Source organism: Armigeres subalbatus, chromosome 2, assembly GCF_024139115.2.
Source record: "Armigeres subalbatus isolate Guangzhou_Male chromosome 2, GZ_Asu_2, whole genome shotgun sequence".
Lineage (NCBI taxonomy): Eukaryota > Metazoa > Arthropoda > Insecta > Diptera > Culicidae > Armigeres > Armigeres subalbatus.
The window spans coordinates 133,286,031-133,309,004 of NC_085140.1; the positions used below are offsets into that span (position 1 = coordinate 133,286,031).

General features: G+C 39.3%; 1 protein-coding gene and 1 long non-coding RNA gene across 2 annotated transcripts in view; one reads left to right on the forward strand and one right to left on the reverse strand.

Annotated features, from left to right (window-relative positions):
• LOC134210863 (formin-binding protein 1-like) overlaps positions 1-12,233 on the forward strand; it is a 190,081-nt gene extending 177,848 nt beyond the window's left edge. Inside the window, 6 exon segments of the mRNA XM_062687238.1 lie at positions 2,162-2,191; positions 2,557-2,903; positions 2,986-3,072; positions 9,015-9,175; positions 9,239-9,402; positions 11,136-12,233. Of these exon segments, the coding sequence (XP_062543222.1) occupies positions 2,162-2,191; positions 2,557-2,903; positions 2,986-3,072; positions 9,015-9,175; positions 9,239-9,402 (789 nt within the window). The 3' untranslated portion in view covers positions 11,136-12,233.
• Positions 12,234-20,227: 7,994 nt separating this feature from the next.
• On the reverse strand, positions 20,228-21,200 carry LOC134215133 (uncharacterized). The gene is made up of 2 exons (XR_009980039.1): positions 20,835-21,200; positions 20,228-20,742 (listed from the first exon to the last, which is right to left on the reverse strand). It is a non-coding gene; the product is annotated as an uncharacterized LOC134215133 (long non-coding RNA).
• Positions 21,201-22,974: the final 1,774 nt, after the last annotated feature.

Sequence of the window (22,974 nt, forward strand, 5' to 3'; positions counted from 1 at the left end):
GTGGGAGAGCTATCAGATTCGTCAAATCGTCGTTTGAATCTTTGTTTACAAAATCAGATAAGTCGTTTTGAAAATTTTGTCTTGATATATAATATGTTACCCTGCAGAACTGAGGATAATTTCCACTGCAAATTATATTTTTTTTAGTGAACGCTAGAATGTTTTCCTTTAGGAATTGAGAAGAATTTGAAAGGGAGTTTTCCAGCGCCTTCAATGGGATTGCTCTCTGTGAAGGGTCTAAATAGCGGGACCTTGTCATGGTGCTCTTGAGAAAACAAAACAACTGTATCGAAACCGATACTGCATTGCTTATCAATAGTAATGGAGTAATTCGACATGCACTTAAACTCTAAATTCTAGACCAACATTTGAAAAGGGCGTAACAGCCAAAATTTATTCCTTCTGATTCTTAGTCCACATATACAGCTTTATATGTAGACGAAGAATCAGAAGGAATAAATTTTGGCTGTTACGCCCTTTTCAAATGTTGGTCTAATAATAACAGGTCGCAGTGGCACACCCGAACAGGAAAAAAAATTCTACCTTCTTTATGTCATGGGATGTTCTTTGGGTAACATGCCTATCGTCCGTTATGCCTAACGTCCATTATATCTAACGTACTTATGCCTAACGTGGTATATTCAGCCATATTAACAATTACCTCTAAACCATGTCTATTTGAGCACATTTTTCATAAGCGAGTAGAAGAAGCTTTTGCTGATGTCATGTGACTATAGTATCGTGGTACATTTTGATTCATCAGACATTTTTCCACTTACGTTTCAAAAGCTCACAATGCTTTTCATACTGTGCCAAACCATGAGTCGATTGCTCAGCATAAGTATTCAAAACATCTATGTACCATTGTTTAATAACTTTCTGCGTAATGGTTTTCTCAATTCGACCAATCTCAATGGACCGATGATCATGCTCATTCAGTCTGGCTACAACAGAGGACAAATTCAGCAATATTTTTTAACCTAACACATTAACGTAGTACTTTGCTCTTCGTCAAGACGCATTCAGTTCAAACATCTCAACAAGAAAGTGATAACACTTTGGAGTGGGTAGAAGCAAGGGTAACAAAATCGCTTGTCAGCGGTGAGCCAATGTGAACAACGTGGTCGATCAGACCGGACACATTTTAGGGCAACCGGATACAGCGTCTTTCCCGTCCGCCGCCGTCAGTCGATACAATGTTTACATTACAATTCACAGTTTTGTTTTCATATCGCGTCGTCGCCAGACTAGTTGACTCTCGACTGACGTGACTGAACGGTATGATTGGTATTGTACAATCATCGTGATGCGCCATGGCGCCACTTCGCAAGCGATGGATGATATGTGAATAAGTCTCATAGGTTTTCAAAGCATAGAGTTCATATTTTTTGATATCTCTAATTGTAAAGCAATCAATTATTAGAAAAACTGTAACTTAGTTTTTTTGTATGATGTAATAAAAATGCTAACAAATTTAAATAAATTTAATTAAATCTTGGCACATGGCACCTATTCACCTACTAGTGCTTGTGCATCTTTTTATATACTTTTAATTATTTTCAATGCACTGCACTTTTTGTGCTAGCTTATAACAAAACCTGTCATATAAAACTTCATCAAATTTGATGCGCCAGAAATTCACACGTTTCGTTCAACCTGTGTACGTAAAAACCAAAATACTTCGGCACAAGAACTTTAAGTAAATAGCAATAAGATGTGAGCCAGCCTAGTACTGCAAACCTCTCTAATAAAGATATATAAATAGCAGTATACATCAAAAACTAAATTACCATTTTATAGAAACTTACATATGTAACTCATGCATTTAGCATTTACCTTTCAACCTATGTCCTAAATTCCGTTAGCATTGCCAGTCTGCTTAGAGTGTTGTTTTCGCTTGTCGTACCTACATGTTTCAACTTTTGAAGAAGAGTGTGAATTGTATTTCTTCCAATAATCGTGTTTGTTTTTTGCTTTCTTCTTTTCCTTTGCCATCAACTGACCTTCCACTAAATCGCTGATACCACGAATTCAATTGATTTGTGGAAATTCCACCATCATAATCCATTATTTGACGAAACCCCCCATTGGACGATATCAAAATCTGCTTCAAAATTCAAAATTATTTCCGTCTTAACACTGAATAAAAAATGAATAACAGAAGATTGTTGAAGCCTGCATTCAAGTGAAGGTATGCTAATACTCGATAATCGTAGTTTTTTTCTTAGTTTTCTTTGGAATGAGCTCGAAAAAAAAGTTTATATGAGTGACGATTGCAACTGAGCTGGTATTCTCATAAATTTTCCCGTTTTAATCACCTTAAGGTTTGAATACTAACCAAAACTAAATTTTGTAATAAATTGTGTGTGAGTGACTCAGTAATGTTGAAAGCGTGGCGTATTTTCTATGTAAATTAATTCAAGACCCACATTCAAAACTATGATTCGTATTGAACGAAATTTTGTTGCATGGAATAAATGTAATATTTTGCTTCATTTTGGTATGTTTTACTCCTGCATCCAATAATTCATTCATCCGTTACCATTAACATTCCAGAACAACCTCTCCACGGACGGTATGAAGGAAGATTTCAGTGACCTACCCCCAACGCAGAGGCGGAAAAAGTTAGCCGGTAAAGTGCAAGAACTGCAGCAAAAAGTGGCACAAGAGCAGGCCGCTAGTGAAGGACTGATGAAGATGAAGGGTGTCTATGAAGCGAACTCTCTGCTTGGTGATCCACGATCGGTGGAAGAACAGCTAAACGAATCGGTCAACAAATTAGATAAGCTAAGAATGGAACTGCAGCGGTACCAGAAACTGCTCGACCAAGCAAATAGCCAAACCATCGTCCAGCACAGTCCTCAAGCGAATCGGGTGATACAAAACGGACAACGGTCGTCCAGGTAAGGCCGCCAAATTAAAAATAAAATCGACGCGTGCATGGTTCTGTTACGTCTAACCGATAATCAGTCTTTCAAGTTACAGACATTCCAATGGGAGCAACCATCACGACCACCACAATGATGACCACGGCGAAGACCACCCCGACCATGACGCTGGCAGTTTAAGCAGGTCAGCATCAGAGAGTAGTGTACAGCAAGCGCAAAATGGGCTTAATATTAACAATAACGGGTATAACTTGAATTCTTACAATTTTTATACACACAGATTTCCATTCTTGGCGAAAAATCATTTTTCTGCATCGTACACTTGCCATACTAGATATTACTGTTTGATATCGTTATTTATTGTTCTTTCATTTTTCCTCATCCAAATCAAAAGACCATATAGTTTTCCGTTGCATTCGTTCATCAGTCATACATTCAATCGATTAGTAGATATTGGAGTCATGTTCATGTAACTAACAAAATCATATTTATATCTCGTGATTGCATGGTTGTACAGTGTGCGTTATTATTTAATAATATTTTGGGTTACTATTGTTGCCGTTATTTGCATTCATTATTGTTCTATTGTATGCAGTATTCCTGTTTTATTTTTATCAAAATTTATATATTTTCTTGAGTACCTAATTCTATCTATGTTCATCAAAATTTAACGAATACAAAAATTTAACTTGCAAAACAAATATATTTTTAGTTACCATTTTTCAAAAGACTATCATTAAATGGTAGCTCCACCCTGCCACCCTAAGATGCGTTACATAAGGCGAACTGTCAGTGCCCTGAAACCAAAACATCCTTATTACACTTTTTAATATGGTTCTAGGTATAAAAATAGTCCATAACCTGTTCTGTATATCAAGAGTCTGCGATGATGAAAATTCAAAATTTTTATAAAGCAGGGCAAAATTGGAAGCTACCTCAATTGGCATAATGCTATTTGGCATAACGAGTTGTCAGACTATATGGCATAACGACCGTTTGGTATAAAAATTAGAAGGATTGTAAAATTTCCATTATTAATTACTTTTAAAGTACTTTTAAAAAAGGGATCATCTACTTATTTGCTTTTTTCCGTTCTTTTTAAGAAAGAATTCCACATTATTCGCCTTAGTCCGGGCACATGCCTACTTTATGGGGTCATCTACTATTTCGCCTTTTCCGGGAAAATGCATACTTTTAATAAAAGTATCACCTACTCTTTTGCCTGATTCCAGGCAAATCCGTAATTTTAATACGGAATCATATAACCTTTTGACTTATTTCAGGCAAATACTTCATATGCTTAATTTTTATTTGTTATAAATAGTCCTTAGGCATTTAACTCGTTAAGCCAAACCGCATTATTTCATATGGGCTTCCCTCCCAAAATGAATAAACTTTTATCCTTCCTATCCTATTCTTCCTATCGAAATATTTGAAAACAGTCAAGCGCCATAATCAGTATAATGAAAAATTTAATTTCCCCATACTGAGTTCCATGCAAACTTGTAACGGCTTGTGCTAGGTATGTCAGTTTTTATCCAACTCAGCTTAAATTTTTGGAGCACACTCAGAACATGAGACACAATCGAATGAGCGTAGTGGAGCAAAATCGATTTTTTTAATTGCCCTAATGTACACCCTACGTATTAAATCAATATTAACTGATTTGATACTAATACTTATTGACCACCAGCTCCGTATTGAATCATATTAAAAATCGGGAAATTTCAATCATTTTTAACTAATCTCTTAAAGGTAACAGAGCAGATTGGACATCCACCTTCATAAGCAGAAAATTAACTGACTAACCGTGATGTTTCCTGATTTCGCGTGCGCCCTAACTTTATGCATTATACAATTATATTTTTTCAGGTGCTTTGACAATTGAATAATCGGGAGAATTACAAAACATTATTGTCGTTGAATGTTTTGAAAAATAAACAAACAAAATTATTTCAATTTGGTCCTCTCATCGACCGCTATTTTTGATTGTGCTTAGCACAGAGCAGGGATTGAACTTATCATTTCAATATCATTTAGTATTCAGCCAATAACTCATTCCATAGGTGGAATTCCGAGCAAAGTACCCTTAGAAAGTTGTAGAGGGGAATCAGCGCTAGAAGTTTGCCATACAACACTTTTCCGAATTCCGCCTCTGGAATGAGTTATTGGCTGAATACTAAATGATAATGAAATGATAAGTTCAATCCCTGGCACAGAGACGAAGAACACGACTTAAGTAAACAATAGCTTTTACAGTCCAAGAAATGCTCCGTTGGATATGTTTATTCGCGTGAAATTTTGTGTATTTTGTATTTATTTAGATTTTAACTTTGTGCGGCATATGAGAGTAATTAGAACGCCTAATTTTGTTTATTGTTGTTTCGTAGTTTTATTTGTAAAATTCTAACGAAACATAAGTAACATAATGCACAGAAATCGACACTTTTACAGTGAATAAAACCAAGAGAGTTCATTCCATAAGCTTTGTAATTAATTTTCTGACGGATTACCACCGACGTCGACTAATGTTGACTTGATAAATCTTTTAGCACAGTGCCTGCAACAGCTTTCGAATCCAATTTGAAAAATGATGCTAATCTTAGGTCAAGGAAAAACTATAGCAGCTTTTTCAATAATGTATTTATATTGAAGATGCCTTATTCCACATATATTTGAAGATGTCCTATGTGAAAGATAGCGGAATTTAAGTCTTCCATACATGATGTGTCGAAAGTTAAAACATTTTTCAATACACCAAACCAAAGTAAAATCTAAGTAAAGGTCCAGGGTCGAAATAGAGAGGTATGGCATTCCGACTATAAAATGGGTACTGACGGGTGTCTGATACCGTTATCTGCATATGTTTAGCAATGGATGCATGCTTCTATTGGTCAATTGATTATATTTCATCGAACCTTGTAATAACTATAATGACGTGAATCGCATATTTGTCCCATATAAATGGGAAACCCAGCAAAGATGGGACAGACATGCGAGGCACGACGGTATATTCAATTTCAAACATGAGCGACCACTTTTTCGCGAAATTATGAACCATCCTATTTTCATGCGCGAAATATGGAACATACAATGGTCTCAGATACATACCGCAATTTTTTGTATGTAGCAGCATCATATGCAAGTACATAACATTTATTTGAGAACCCAGAAGCATTCTACTACGTGATGCAGTACCGTGCACGCACCATACTTTGCGCAGTTAAGGAAATGCAAAATTGAATCAACTCGTACAACTTACAGAAAGTAGCTATCTGCCTGAAATTTCCGTGCTGTAGTATTATTATCATATTATTGTTTGAGAACTAAATTTGTGTGTGTGTGTGTATCTTCAATCTAACCCCCACTGTCCGGCAGTGGTATTATGGAAGAAAGCTATCTTTAATAAAGTCAGCTTTAGCCCGGGAGTTAGAAGGTGTTAGCTCTACTGCAGCTCCAGTGACCCATTTCAGACTGCCTGGTAACTCACGTCCAGTCCGAGGTCACTTTCACTTGCAATAAGCCCCGCCTGTTTATGCTACCATTATCAATTGGATAATGGATCCATAAACAAACTTCCGGATTTTAAAATCCAGCGCGTATTTAGTTTTGGAATCATATAAAACATATTGAAACAATCTCACCAAATTGATCCAGTTCCGGATAAACGAACTGAGGAAGAGAAGACCACAACTAGTGTCCACGAAAAAATCACTACTCTTCCAGCGCTATTGCGAGCAATTTATTTTTATCCATATTTTCCTGGTATTATCACTCATTCATTCATATTTTCACCAAATACATCCCCTTATTTAAACTACACAAACGATTTATCACGCTCAAATACACTACAAGAATATACACTTGAATAAAAGTCACCGAACTCTTAAATATCAAACTCTAGATCACTTAAACTGTTTTCTTCTAGTACATATGCAAAATATATACATCAGTCGAATCTATTTCTTGCGGAAACGAACAAAAACCGTGACAGCAAATTTAAAAGCAACCGTGCGCGCATTGCTTGCTGCGATCCCCGGTAACATACGGCTACCATTGTTTGAGAACTAAATTTGGTACAAAAATTTGAAATAAATAGTAAATTGAACTTCAAAGCAGACCCCTTATTATATGCCTAACTTTGCGCACATAACTTGGAAAATTTCTAACACGAGGCAAGCGTCTATCATACAATTTTTCATCCAAATTTTATTTTTTTCAGCTAATACTACTATTACAATTCATGTTCATTCCATTTGTAGGAATATTTGAGCATATTTGAGAATATGAGGATGCCCAGCATCATTTTCTTATGATTCGACATACTTAGTATGTTTTCACGTCTGGTGGTGTATGTACAGCCTCATTTATGTACATTGGCCACAGCTAACAAAAGTTATTTTTTGCGTAAACCCTATTTCGACGAGGTATATCATAAATGTTGAAAATATCGAAGAAATACGAGTTGTGCGCAAAATTAGGTACACTGTATTGAAAAATTGTTCCTAACATTGCGCATCATATATTTTAACGAAAAATGTAAATAAGATTCCAAATTCTCATGAGATGGGTTCAACAATATTATAATTATTGGATCCATGTGTAATCAGTTGTCAGCGAATGTAAAATTTACAAAAAATACAGTTTTTCGGGTAGACCGTCACTTGTCATTTGTGCTAAGAACACGCCATTTTGGTCATTTTCACTGTTTTCAGTACAAGTTTCGACTATTAAAATGAAAAATGTGTCATTTAACAGCGAAAACATGCATGCACTGTTATGATAACATGTATATTGTGATGACAAGTTATAATTATGTTTCGAAATTCAATTTAAACGCATTATATTACAAAAATAACCGCAAAATGCGCAAAGTTAGGAGCTGCCTAAAGTTGGGTGCGTGCACGGTTACAAATGGGCACTACATGTTTTTCTATGAACGTTTCCAGAAAAGCCAGATCCAAGGGCGCGAAATTAGGGTACTTCACACTTAAATCATTGCACAGACTTCGGCGAATTTTGCTTCAATTCACCAAAATCTCAATAGCAGATTTGTTTGGTAATTATTTCACCGATTTTCTGCAATATTTTCCTTTGTCAAAACCTCCGAAAATATGTTAAATTATTTACCGAAGAGTTCTGCTGTTTCAATTTCGGTGAAAATTCACAGAAGTGAGTGAGTATGGATTATTTCAAAATTACCCATGTATTTATCTCTCTGCTATGTTTTTGTATAGGCATTTTACATTATGTATGGACTATCAACCTCCGAATCTATATATAGTAAAGGGCTGATTAACAAACATTGTTTGAGCCGACTTAATCCGAACATATATCCTTCCTCTTGAGTGACGTTATGGACTTTTTCAATGATTTTTTTTAATTCCATGATCCATGATGAATGGAAAATAATACTTTACGTAGTGTAAAGATTCTTCATTCTTTGTTGTGAACAATACAAATGACAGTTGTGTGTGGATCCCATTTGAATGGGGTGCCCTTGCATGGGGCATTAAGTTTTGGATTCCTGTTTGTCATAATGACAAATATTTGTCAAGTCAGCCTGAAATCCATGTCGATTTCTAATCAGTCTGATAGATGTCAGAATAAACTTGACAAATTATTTATCAATATCACAAACAGTGGACTGCGGGCTTTAATCTAATCACTATTATTACAAGGTTTTCAAGCCATGTGACTACCACTATTTACTCTCATTGCCACTACACGTTCCTACGTTACTTATGTTATTTCTATTTATGCTCTGTTGTTTACGAACAACGTTTGTTTTAATGTGATTTTTTATTACAATAGAGTTTTCTAGTCCTTGGCTGAATCTCTGGAAATCCTATTCGTTTTTTTTTCATGTTTTTACCCATTAACAACAAGACCAATAAGCTTTTATTCTAAACTGCACTAGGTACAACGAAAAAAAAATTTATGAACGGATAAATAACTAATTATTTTCATGTTACACTTACATATTAACTAGATATTTGCCTAACTAGAACAATTCTTGCTTTAGCATCATTTTCATTATTACAGCATGCGTGCCAAAGGAATGCAATCTATTGAAATGTCAGGGTTGGAAAGTTTTCTAATGATTTACATTCTTCGCCCTTGCAGTAGCTCAGCCAGTCCCGAGAGTGGTCTTGGGACGTCCCACACATCGCTACCCGGTTCCGGTCAGGGTAGCACCAACGACCAGCCTATTAATGACGAAATGTATTACGAAGCAGAAGCCCTACCGCCACTAGGCACCTGCAAAGCATTGTATCCCTTCGATGGTAATATATTTATTAAATAATTATTATATAACTTCCAATGATTTAAACTATTCACCTTTGTAGCAACGAGTGAAGGAAGCATTCCAATGTCGGAGGGCGAGGAGCTTTTAGTGATAGAACTCGACCAGGGTGACGGTTGGACCCGAGTGCGAAGGTTATGTGGTCCCAATGGATGGGAAGAAGGATTCGTACCGACCAGCTACATTGAAAGTACGCTGTATGCGTAGGTGAGTATTCTGCATAGGTTTTGACACAACCTTAAATGTTATTCTGTACGAACCTCTAGAGCTCGCGAGAAAATAATATGTACAGGGATTAGACGAAATGCTGTGGTGGGCAAATCTCTGTCGAAATTCAAATCAGCATAAGTTTGTTTAGAAGAGTCCAATTTTGATAAAACCGGTTCTGCTAGACGCGAAAATTCTTCTAGTATTCTGTCCTCGGTCTCTCGAATCTCGTATCTCGAATCGGTCCATAAGCATGTTAAAAATGCATTTTTTTTTCTTCTACTTGCCATTTTATGTGACGGCAATAATTCTGCGTATACCTGACGAATCTGCATCCCGTTGGTCGACAAATTTGTTCTAGTTTTTTGGGAAACCTATGACATTCAAGAGAAAACGTCACATAAAATGAAGAGCAGAGAAGGTAAAAGCATTTTTAATTGTATGGTTTAGATACAAAAACAATAGTATTAAACTGTATTAACAAGTCTTTTAAGTTATTTTCTATGAAAACACTGTTATATTCAACATTGATGTCGTGATCAGGGTGTTTCTGATTCCTTGTTAATAGTTAAACATAAATACTGTCCAATAAGCAACTCGAAGCAGCTCGAAGTTATCCCCAACCCTCTTATGTCCATTTGTAGACAAAAAAGAACGAGCAGGATGGGAACAACTTCGAACTACTACGAGCTGCTCATTGGACAGCACTTTCTGCCGTTATACGGATAACTGTCCCAAGTACATAGAAATCCCTGCAAACATGGGACAAATATGCGTATGGCGGCAGTATAGTGCTTGCCACAAAGATACATATTCATGCAACTACAGCCATAGATGTGCTTTTAATTAATAAACCATAAAAATATTAATACCTATAGAACAAGTGGCAGACGAAGTATAGCATTTATATTCCTTTTATACCCAGGGAGGTGAACAAAGAGGAAGATTATCGCTGTAGTCACCTTTGATTCCAAACATGTTGGATACCGCCACCGGGGGTGACAATGGGTCTGGGGGGGTGAGAATGGGTCATCGCTCTCACCGGCATTATGGAGGTCGTTGAGCAAAATTGTTCATAAACTGCCGTGAATCGCATATTTGTCCCATATGAATAGGAAACTCAGCAAAGATGGGACAGATATGCGATTCACGGCAGTAAAGGTCTCTTATATTTTGGTCTTCTTGCCCTCAGATGCATTCAATCTATTCTACAAGCATTCTAACTTCTAAGTAGTTGAAACAGTGACCCATTCTCACCCCCATTTGACCCATTGTCATCCCCGACGATGGTACATTACTGTAGAAAAGTATAACCTTGCCTGCAAAGCTGTCGACAGTGACAACAGCGGCAATCTTCCTCTATGGTTTACTACCTCTATTTTTAGATGACGTATACTGGCCCTATTCGCATAAGCGTCCCATGTCAGTTTCTTCAACTTTTTACCAACTCTTCAACAGCTTGTGCGAGAGTGTATCAAAATCTTGAATGTGACTGTTATGCGAATAAATAGCAAGATGGGACAACACAAGTGGGTTTTGATTTTTAAATTTCTAGAACAAAGCCTATTATTTTATCAGTTTTACTTAAAGATAAGTTCATTTTAAGCTTATTTCTGAAATTAAATCGTAAATTCGTAAAAAATCGACATGGGACTCTTATGCGAAACGCGGCAGTATAGAATCAAACTATTGAAGTATAACGCATGTTTGAACTTCTAATTATTTTTTTCCAGTGTTGATCACAACGCAGCTTCAATTCACAATGAAATGCCAACCACAGCAAAGGTAAGCGATACAAGTATCGATTTTCAAAACAGTCAACCATGCTCGTTTATAGCCACAAATAATAAACAATGTAATAAATGTTGACGAACAGCAAACGATACATAAACTCCTGTAAATATTTAAATAAATTCCTTAAAATTAGAATCAAAACAACTGGAAGGATGGTAAGCTACTATTAATGTGATAGTAGGGCATGTCATTAAGCATTCAGAGATAAGAACCTAACGAAATCAATTTAGCGTGTAAGGTTAAAATAAATTATTACGTATGTAACCGTTCTGGTAAATGTGCAAATCGAATCAATTGCCTTGTTGCTTGGTTCAGTATGTTTCAGCTTTCTTCAATGGATGAGCTAACGAAAAAACGAAGTCGAATCCATTGCATCGTTAACTGAGAAACTTTATTATTACAGTATACTTCAACATGCGATAGTAGATCAATTTAGCTTAGTTATATTGACAAGCCGTCTGTTTTTATTCAATTGTAATTGTATGTGAGCCTGAGAGAATGAATAAGTTAGAACGATTGTTGGTAATGCGAACATCAATGCTCAAAAACTAAGATTTATTTTTGTTTTAATAATTTTGTAACATAATAATGACTAAAATTCATTAACCAATATAAAAGCGTGAGAAGGAATAGTCTACCCATTTCTTTCGAAATATGTCGCTAACATTGCCATTAATCATTACAAAAATGAGAAAACAAAATTTAGGGAGTCATTTAATTTTCCTTTCTTTGAAAGAAATATTGCATAATAAAAAGCTTCACCCATATCTACGAATTACAAAGTAACGAACAAAACAACATGTCACTACACAGACATAACTGCTATCTACTAAACCAGATAAAAAATAGCACTGTGTATAAAACATTCATAGGCATCTCACTTGAAAAATGCAGATGAAATTTACCTGAACCCCCAGAATACTATTACAAAGTAGGAGTGCAACGATTAGAACTTCAGAATGTTTCAATCTTCTCGACAACCGAACCTACAATCTATAACAGCATTGAAACTTCAAATAAACTCAGAACAAATAATCCTTTGATTGTGTTTTTCATGGAAAGAAATATCCTTTTATAACGATGGATTTTATAATAGCTCAAAAAAATATCCCTGCCAAAGGCGGCCGAATTGAAGAATCCTCATAACTCAAACAATAACATTTGTTTGAGTTCTCCTATTAGTTTATTTACCTATTAAGGCTAATGCAGGACCTTTTTTGTACATTAAACGAAAAGCAAAAGTCTTCTCCATTCAGTTCGATGCATGACTGTACATTATTCATTTTATTTATTTAGTTAACATCTAAACAGATAACACTGAATAAACAATTTGACGCCACAATACACGGTTCGAGGCCGCAACTCTCCATCCTCGAATGCGCCCCACGCTCGCCAAGTTGTTTTGCACCTGGTCTGACCAACTTGCTCACTGCGCTCCACGCCGTACCTGCCGTACCTCATACCTGCCGGATTGAAAGCGAGCACCATCTTTGCAGGGTTGTTGTCCTTCATTCTTGCAACATGTCATGCCCATCGTACCCTTCCGGCTTTAGCTGCCTTCTGGATACTGGGTTTGTCGTAGAGCTGGGCGAGCTCGTGGTTCATTCTTCGCCGCCACACACCGTCTTCTTGCACACCGCCAAAGATGGTCCTAAGCACCCGTCTCTCAAATACTCCAAGTGCTTGCAAGTCCTCCTCGAGCATTGTCCATGTTTCATGTCCGTAAAGGATTACCAGTCTTATCAGCGTCTTGTACATGACACTTTTGGTGCGGTGGCGAATCTTTTTGACCGCAGTTTCTTCTGGAGCCCGTGGTAGGCCCGACTTCCACAGATGATGCGCCTTCTCATTTCACGACTAACAGCCGTTAGCGAGCCGTTAGCCGTTAGCGAGGATCCAAGAGAAACGAACTCCTCGACCACCTCGAATGTATCCCCGTCTATCGTAACACTGCTTCCCAGGCGGGCCCTGTCGCGCTCGGTTCCGCCCACAAGCATGTACTTTGTCTTCGATGCACGTTTCACGTTTCAGGCGGGTGTACAGTTCTGCCACCTTTGCCACCTTTGTTCTGCCGATAATGTTCATGTCATCCGCGAAACAAATAAATTGACTGGATCTGTTGAAAACCGTACCCCGGCTGTTACAGCCGGCTCTCCGCATGACACCTTCTAGCGCAATGTTGAACAACAGGCACGAAAGTCCATCACCTTGTGTTAGTCCCCGGCGCGATTCGAACGAGTGTTCGCCCGAAATCTTCACACAGTTTTGCACACCATCCACCATTGCTTTAATCAGTCTGGTAAGCTTCCCAGGGAAGCTGTTCTCGTCCACAATTTTCCATAGCTCTACGCGGTCTATACTGTCGTATGCCGCCTTGAAATCAACGAACAGATGGTGCGTTAGGACCTGGTATTCACGGCATTTTTGAAGGATTTGCCGTACAGTAAAGATCTGGTCCGTTGTCAAGCGGCCGTCAACGAAGCTGGCTTGATAACTTCCCACAAACTCATTCACTAATGGTGACAGACGACGGAAGATGATCTGGAATATCACTTTATAGGCAGCATTAAGGATGGTGATCGCTCGAAAGTTCTCACACTCCTGCTTGTCGCCTTTCTTGTAGGTGGGGCATATAACCCCTTCCTTCCACTCCTCCGGTAGTTGTTCGGTTTCCCAGATTCTGACTATCGGTTTGTGCAGGAAAGTGGCCAGCTTTCCCGGGCACATCTTGATGAGCTCAGCTCCGATACCATCCTTACCAGCTGCTGTATTGGTCTTTAGCTGTTGAATGGCATCCTTAACTTCCCTCAAGGTGGGGGCTGGTTGGCTTCCATCGTCCGCTGAACTGACGTAGTCATCTCCTCCGCTACTTTGACTTTCACTGCCTGTACTCTTAGCGCCATTCAAATGTTCCTCGTAGTGCTGCTTCCACCTTTCGATCACCACACGTTTGTCCGTCAAGATGCTCCCATCCTTATCGCGGCACATTTCGGCTCGCGGCACGAAGCCTTTGCGGGATGCGTTGAGCTTCAGATAGAACTTGCGTGTTTCTTGAGAACGGCACAGCTGTTCCATCTCCTCGCACTCCGCTTCTTCCAGGCGGCGTTTCTTCTCCTAAAAAGGCGGGTCTGCTGTCTCCGCTTCCGTCTATAACGTTCCACGTTCTGCCGGGTACCTTGCTGCAGCGCGACCGCCCGCGCTGCGTCCTTCTCCTCCAGAATCTGTCTGCACTCTTCGTCGAACCAATCGTTCCGTCGACTTCGTCCCATATACCCGACGTTGTTCTCCGCTGCGTCGTTAATGGCTGCTTTGACTGTATTCCAGCCGTCCTCAAGAGAGGCCCCATCGAGCTCACCCTCTTCCGGCAACGCTGCCTCGAGATGCTGCGCGTATGCAGTGGCGACATCAGGTTGCTTCAGTCGCTCTAGGTCGTACCGCAGCGGTCGTCGGTACCGAACATTGTTGATGACGGATAGTTTTGGGCGCAGTTTAACCATCATCAGATAGTGGTCAGAGTCGATATTAGCGCCACGATATGTCCTGACGTCGATAATGTCGGAGAAGTGCCGTCCATCAATCAGAACGTGGTCGATTTGTGATTCTGTCTGCAGTGGTGATCTCCAGGTGTACCGATACGGGAGGCTGTGTTGGAAGTAGGTGCTGCTAATGGCCATATTATTGGAGGCGGCGAAATCAATTAGTCGTAGACCGTTTTTGTTCGTCAGCCGGTGAGCGCTGAGCTTTCCAATAGTCGATCTAAACTCCTCCTCTTGGCCAACCTGAGCGTTCAAATCTCCTATGATGATTTAGACGTCGTTGGGCAGGTGTCGTACTCACGTTCCAGCGCTGCGCGTAGATTGCGTCCTTATCATCATCAGTGCTTCCGGAGTGTTGGCTATGGACGTTGATTATGCTGAAGTTGAAGAACCGGCTTTGATCCTCAACCTGCACATTCTTTCATTGATCGGCCACCACCCGATCACGCGCCTTTGCATATCGCCCATCACTATGAAAGCTGTTCCCAGCTCGTGTGTGTTGCCGCAGCTCTGATAGATGGTATGATTACCTCTAAACGTTCGCACCATTGATGCCTTCCAACAAACCTCCTGCAGCGCTACGATGCAGAATCCATGGTCCTTGAGCACATTGGCGAGTATACGTGTGCTCCCGATGAAGTTGAGAGATTTGCAGTTCCACGAACCGAGTTTCCAATCGCTAGTCCCTTTTCGTTGCAGTGGTCTTCGCCGATGGTTCCGGTCCGTACTCTCTTGTTAATTGTTCGTTGCGTATGTTTTTTTAAAGGCTGGCTTGCAGGGCCTGACACCAAACCCCCTAAATTTCCGGAGGACCATTCCTCCTTATTCCCGGTGGACCATGGTGCACAGTTTCACTTAGAGTCCCTCGCTGGCACTCGGACGATGATCAGCCGCCCCTAATATGGAGAACAGACGCTGTTGTGAGCCGATCCTGACATGGAGAACAGACACTCAGTAAGATTTGCACCCCCGGAGAGGAGCAAACCCCTCTTCCCTGTCAGCATTCGACCATAGTTTCCATCGGGTTTGGTTACCCGATCTTCCCTAAGGTTGCTCGTATCCCGGCCAGCACCACGGAGAGGTAGGGATAGGAGTTGCTGGGTAAGAGGCTAAGGACCGCAAAATGGGGTCTATTTTATTCCTTCAGGTACACGAAGTACCAATGGTACGCTTTACCTAGCATTTGCCGTGCCACCGGAGGTGTACAGGATTCATAAGTAAGTACACCCAATATTTATTTTTTTTACACGGTTGGTATTCTTTAATTTCCCGGATAACCTGATTTTTCACAGCTTTTTAAATACCACCTGAATTTTCTTTGTTTTTTGTGAATTTTTTCATGGGGTTAACTCATAGTTTCATCAACACTAAAGGTCGTAATCAACTAAAACCCACCCGTGTAAAAAAGAACCGGGTGTAAGTAAATACGGTTCGAGGCAGCATATCTCCATCTCCATCATTGCACTTGGTTTGCCCACCTCGCTCGCTGTGCTCCACGCCGTCTCGTACCAGCCGGATCGGAATTTGCATGGTTGCTGTCCGACATTCTTGCAACATGCCCTGCCCTTCGTGACCTTCCGGCTTTAGCTATTGTACGTGGATTTCCCTATTGGACCCGACCGTTCGAAATAGTCGCTCCTTGAACGGTCGTTGAAATCGCCGTTTTCACCTTCACACCCGTCTTCATAGTAAAATCTGTCAACACCGACAAGTCTGCGGCGAGCTTTTTGCTGTTTCCCTCGGACTTCTCTTTCTTTTTCCGATGTTTTGAACCTTACTGGAAAAGGGAACGTTTGAAATAGGCAAGTGAACCGACCTTCGAATCCATTGGTCAAGTAAATCCACAATACCTTCTGGATACTAGATTCGCCGTAGAGCTGGGCGAGCTCGTGGTTCATTCTTCGCCGCCACACACCGCCAAAGATGGTCCTAAGCACCCGTCTCTCGAATACTCCGAGTGTGTGTGTGTTTCATGTCCGTAGAGGACTACCGGTCTTATCAGCGTCATGTACACAGAAAAAATAAAGAACCTAAAAAAAAGTTTAAAGAACTCAACTTTGAGTACGAAGTTTAAATTTTTAACTCAATATTAGGTAGTTTTCTCACTCCCTCTCATGAATGATATTATAAACAAAGAGAGCTGCATCGACCCAACGTGTGCTCTTCCGTGGAAGAAGCCAAATTTCAGTTGTTTTCACCATAGTCTCGGGTGAGTGAAAATAACATAAATTTGAGTTGGTGAAACTACATAGTGGGTGAAAATTCAACACCGGAGTAAAGCCAAAGTACTCACCGGATTTTCTCGCATTTTACTTATTTTTGGCTTCTTCCACGTAAGGGTTGCTTTGGGTGAAAGGAACCGTAAAGTGAGTTGCTTCGCGGTTCCGTGTACATCACACATTTGGTATGGTGGTGAATTTTTTTTGACCCAAATTGTTATAGGGGAACGGTTCGCCACTTCATCTCATAGCTCCTATTTCCATCCCATCAAAAACAAAGCCTATCACCTCTGTATACATTTGCGAACGATCATATGTAGCATATCGTGACAGACTTTTTTAGCCGGCTTTCAGGATAAAGCACTGATTCGGGAGGCTATACCCCATGATCCGGTTCTGTTTTTTCTACAATCGTAAAAAAAATTTAATGTTATTTATTATTAAGATTTCTAATACTTTTTTGCCAAAGCAGGCGCTTAATGATATGTATAAGAAAACCCAGATTAATCCACCTAGCGGTTATGGTGCCTTTCTCGCGCAAAAAGGTAATAAATGTAGCCTTTACGCTTACACCTCGATGATGTACAAGAAAGGCAAAACAGTTACACCGTCTAATGTTATGATAGAAAATTTACACTAGAAGACGACAGATGGCGCTGCCAAAAGTTTCTCGAATTTCCTATGTTCGAATTTTGACTTTCGGCCAATTTCACAGTACTATGAAACTGAACGAAGAGCATACTTACGCCTAAATGCGTGCAACACGAGCATCTTTATAGTACGATGAAACTCTTAATGAGAGCAAGCCACGGATAAACTTTAAAAATATTCATAGATGCAAGGCATTTTTCATAACACATTATTGTTCTATGTTACTATGTCACATCACTATTTTAATATTATCTATTTTTTGCAATTCGCGATTATTATGAAATTCAATAGTGATCAACAGCGTTTTAGTCACTGTCGGATGCAACTTGTTGCAAGAAAATCGGTTAAGAGTTTCTATTTGAAAATTTGGCTAATGTTTTTTATGGCATTTTGTGCACACACACACGCACACACATACACACACACAAACACGCACACACGGACAGACAGACATTTGTTCAGCTCATCGAGCTGAGTCGAATGGTATATAACACTATGGGTCTCCGGCACTTCTATCAAAAGTTCGAATTTGGAGTGAAATCAATGAGCGTAGATACTAAGGTGAGGAAGAAGACCAAATGCAAGCGTATTAGTGGATGGTGCAAAACGTAAACAAAAAATGGTGACGTACATATTGCGGGTTTCACGAATTTTGCGATTTGTGTGTAAATTGTTCAAACCCAAATTATAATCACACTCACCAATACAGCTAAAGATATTTTGACGTTTCAATACAAATACAATACAGACACAAGAATCATTCAACTTGACGTTAGTGAAAACAAATAATTATTTTCAAAACAATATTTATTGATCAAATTCACATTTTTTGATTATTTGATAATTTTAACGATGTTTATTTATTTAGAAGCTTTGGTCGTTGTCTACTTCCTCATAGATGATCTATATCGTCTTGCTCACCCACATTGTCTGCCAACGATTGAGAAAATGGACTTTCTTCGACTTGAACAGCATCTTCTGCAGCGGAAATGAAGGATTCGCACATAGCATCACGGGCCTGCAATGCTTCGATACGTCGTTTCATCAGTTGCATTTGTGTGGACAATGTTTGAACGGTAGCTTCCAAATCATCATACATCTCTCGGATCGCGATTATCTCGTCGTGGTACCCAGCGTTCACGCTATGAGCCATGGAGAAGTTTCGTTTAACCGCACGTAGCTTAACTGATTCCTTAGCCGAGAACAGTTTTACAACATCCTGGGGTGGTGGCTCGTCAACCATAGTATCATGGAGATGTGGTTCTGAAGAATGAATAATGTTGGCCCACATTTTCCAAGCAATATCTTGAGCTTGAATACGTCCACCGTGCTTAGCTCGTAATTTTGCAACCAGGTTGTGAACTGATTTGTTGGCAGCTGCTCCGGATTTATCTCGGATCGACGGGTCTAAAAGAGTCTCCTTGACTGTCTTAAAGACACTCTTGTTGCTCACCGAAAGCGAATAAATGTGTATGAAAAGGTGAATTTCTTTGGTCTTCCAATGCTGGAGAATGTTCTCTGTAACTTTGTCAACATTGTAGGTCCTACGGTTTGCTTTGTCGTGAAATAATGCGAATTTTCCAAAGTCAGCTTCCTCTGGATTCTTGCCACTCCATACTGGTTTCGCTGCGTCACCTGCCTCACCACAACGGAATACGACTTCTTGCTTCAAATGTTTGTGGGCCAACAACCAACACTGGTGGGTGAAAGCTTTGGCATTTTCGGCAGCAACACCCCATTTCCCAATATCTTTCCCGGAAGAGTGACCTTTGAAATCTCGAACAGACAGCAATAACCAACAGCCATAATTTCCTTCCGGTAATTCGTGCTGTGAAAATTTACCGGATACTGTGTCTTCTGCTTCATTAGCCCTTTCGCTTGTCGAAGAGTTGAGATCATATTCAATTTCCAATGGAAGTGGATTGAGCTCACTGTGCTGATAGTTTTCACCTTCATTTATCATTTCCGGATCCGTTCCAACATCCATCAAGAACTCTTGCTCTGTGTAAAAGCTGGTTTCTAACTCCGATGATGGATCATCCCGATGACTTCTTTTTTTATGAGATTCGGATTTTGATGTAGATTCCATTTTGTTCGTCTATCAATAACGAAAAGGGAGAGTCATTTAGGGTTTTCAATTAATGTAATAATAAACAACTCACCAAGCAGTCATCGAACTATGTCGAACAAATAATAATTTTCCAGCGATATCTGAATTATAATTGCTACAGACAAGCAGATGTGCGTTGTGGAATATTTGCTAAGCATATTGTTGCCAATAAACCACTAACACAATCTGCTGTTTGCACTGTTACGCCACCTGTTGGCGATAGTATTCACTCCCAATGATAGTTTATTACCTACGCTCTCTTGGAATAATCCCGATTTTCCTGCCCCCTTACTGTCCCATGTACAATCCAATTGAAATTGTGTTTGGCCTTGCTAAACAACGTCTGAAACGCATCTATCAAGAGGGTGGTCATCGGGATATCCAGTTTGTCGTGGCAGAAATAATGGAATCGTTCTCAAGGTTTTGTATGATTAACCTATTCCGAAAATGCGGCTACATCAGAGGAGGAAGATTTGACCCAACACTGCAGTTCAAAGAAGATGCTGTAAACCTGGTTCATGAAACATCGTAAACATTTACGAGCTTTTATTTAGTTACATATATTGTCGACATGTCTATTCGCTTTTTATTGTTATAACAATATAACTATGTATTCCGAATTCCATTATATTTATATTAATAGTTGAAAACCGGAATAGTCATTTCGCGAAGTTGGTAATTTGTCATAGAATCCTTATGAAAAAACTAATTTTAAAAGTATAGCTGTGTAGTCCTTCGCCAATTTAAACAGTGCTCTACTTTTGAAGTCAGGTATGCCATACGAATTATATGAATATTCTTCTCTTCTCTAACAGACTATTCCGGTTTTCAAGTACATCGAGAATAACTTTTCACTATTCCTTGAATATTTGTCGTTTGTGACCTCTTCAATGGCCTCCTCCTGGGCTTGTGAGATTCTGGTGTAGCATTTTGTTGAAGAGCGACTTTCACTCCACCCTGCATGTCTCTAGCCATTACTTTTTTATATCCGAAAGAGTTGATTGTTTTGTGTTACTGTAGACATCCGAACCTGCGAAAACGAAACTGTTTATTTTCACAGCTAGCTGTTGCGTTTTTGAGATGCACAAAACTGAAAATTTGAAGTGAAATACAAGGTTTTACCTGTGGCTTGTAGATAAATCAGCAACATAACAGATTATCTCCGAATCCCATGCAGCTCCCAGCTCCGAGTTCCTGTCCATTTTATGCCGCACTGCCGATGATTCCAGGTCCAAAAGATATTAACTTCCAAAGCAATTTTTGTACTTGCAGATTCAAAACAGTTCGCCGTCGCTCTTCGAACGTACTTCATAAACAAAAACAATCGTGTTGGAAATAGAGATGAGTGACGTTTAACGCTCGCACAATTTTGTGCAAATCGGCTTGTGTAAATACGGTAAATACATGTTTGTTTTCCTTCTGCTCATAACCTCAAAATTGATCGAGTCATCACAATGGTTGCGAAGGAGTCAAAAAATATATGGAAATATACTCATTTTTACCCAAATTTTGCTGAGTAGCTTCATCTAGGAGTGTTTGTTTTCCTTTTATCGCCACTCACACATTCGGACGTGAGAATCTCAATATGCGTGAAAGAAAAGCTTGTATCGGACACAACTGTCACATTTCTTTGATTGTATGGACTGTGAGAAAAAGATCACTGTGAGAAAAAAAATCTCGCAGAACAGAATTGATATACGTTGGCCCTGGGACGGGACTTGCAAAGAGGAAAAAATGTAACTTCAGCTGCTGCCAGTCAACTGCTGTCACGAACTGTCAGGTGCACCCAGCAGCTTTTCGTGTGAAAGTATTGGTATCCCAAATAAAATCATCCGCATGAATTTTGTTTTACGAAAACTTTTCCACTTAAACGAGTATTCCAAATCATCCGTTTAGCTTACTAATAATCAGTTAGAAACTTGTGTTTTGTTCCCGGTATAAAAATCCTTATGAAAATGAATTTACTAATTCGCGAATTGGATACGCTTTTATTGTGCTCTGAAGAGTCCTCCCGGGGCTTAGGTGAAACAGTCAGTCAAGGAAACAGTTGAAACTCGATGGTCAACTGTGATAAAAAGAAGAACAAGTGTCAAAACAAGGAAAAAGAAGCTGTCTTTGCCGGTCTCGTCTCAGCCTGGGACGGGACTTGCAAAGAGGAAAAAATGTAACTTCAGCTGCTGCCAGTCAACTGCTGTCACGAACTGTCAGGTGCAGCCAGCAGCTTTTCGTGTGAAAGTATTGGTATCCCAAATAAAATCATCCGCATGAATTTTGTTTTACGAAAACTTTTCCACTTAAACGAGTATTCCAAATCATCCGTTTAGCTTATTAATAATCAGTTAGAAACTTGTGTTTTGTTCCCGGTATAAAAATCCTTATGAAAATGAATTTACTAATTCGTGAATTGGATACACTTTTATTGTGCTCAGAAAAGTCCACCCGGGGCTTAGGTGAAACAGTCAAGGAACCAGTTGAAACTCGATAATCAACTGTGATAAAAAGAAAAACAAGTGTCAAAACAAGGAAAAAGAAGCTGTCTTTGCCGGTCTCGTCTCAGCATATGTGACAACATTCCGCATGGGCCACAGTTGATTTTTACTGCGCGCATGGTAAAATCAAACGGGTTTGTTATCTACTGAAAATTGTCGGTGCATATTCTTAAAATAACCCTCGGAATGGTAGTTTTGACTGCAACATTTTTTTGCGTTTTTTGATACAGTAGCCGTTCGATAACTGCAAAATGTTTACGTTTCAGTTAACGAATGCCGTTCGATAACTGCAATGCATTCTAGACGTCAAACGGTTGTCAAACGACGTCAGATGCAATAAAAATGCATCTAAATGTGCAGCGCAATGCAGCTGTCATTGAGTCTGACATCAGTTTGAAGTTATCGGACCGCATAACTGCAAAACAGTTGCAACTATTGAATTGCAGTTAAAAAGCATTGCAGTTAAACGGCTTGTAGTTATCGAACGTCTACTGTACTTGGTTGCGTAGAAAAGTGTCAAAAAACGGCAGCCATTAATGCGCCTGAAATGCTGGATTCTGAGCCGAATAAAAAATACAGTAGAATTACAATACAATTTATTGTAACACTACTATTAATAACATTAAATTGGAAATAGATTATATTGTAAATGAAACCATAGTAATACATTAGAATGCATTGTTATGAACTATTTACTCAAATGTAAATAAATTTTCGCAATAGAATGTACGGGTTGTTAAGTATCGTAACTATACAAAATCTGAGATTTTTCC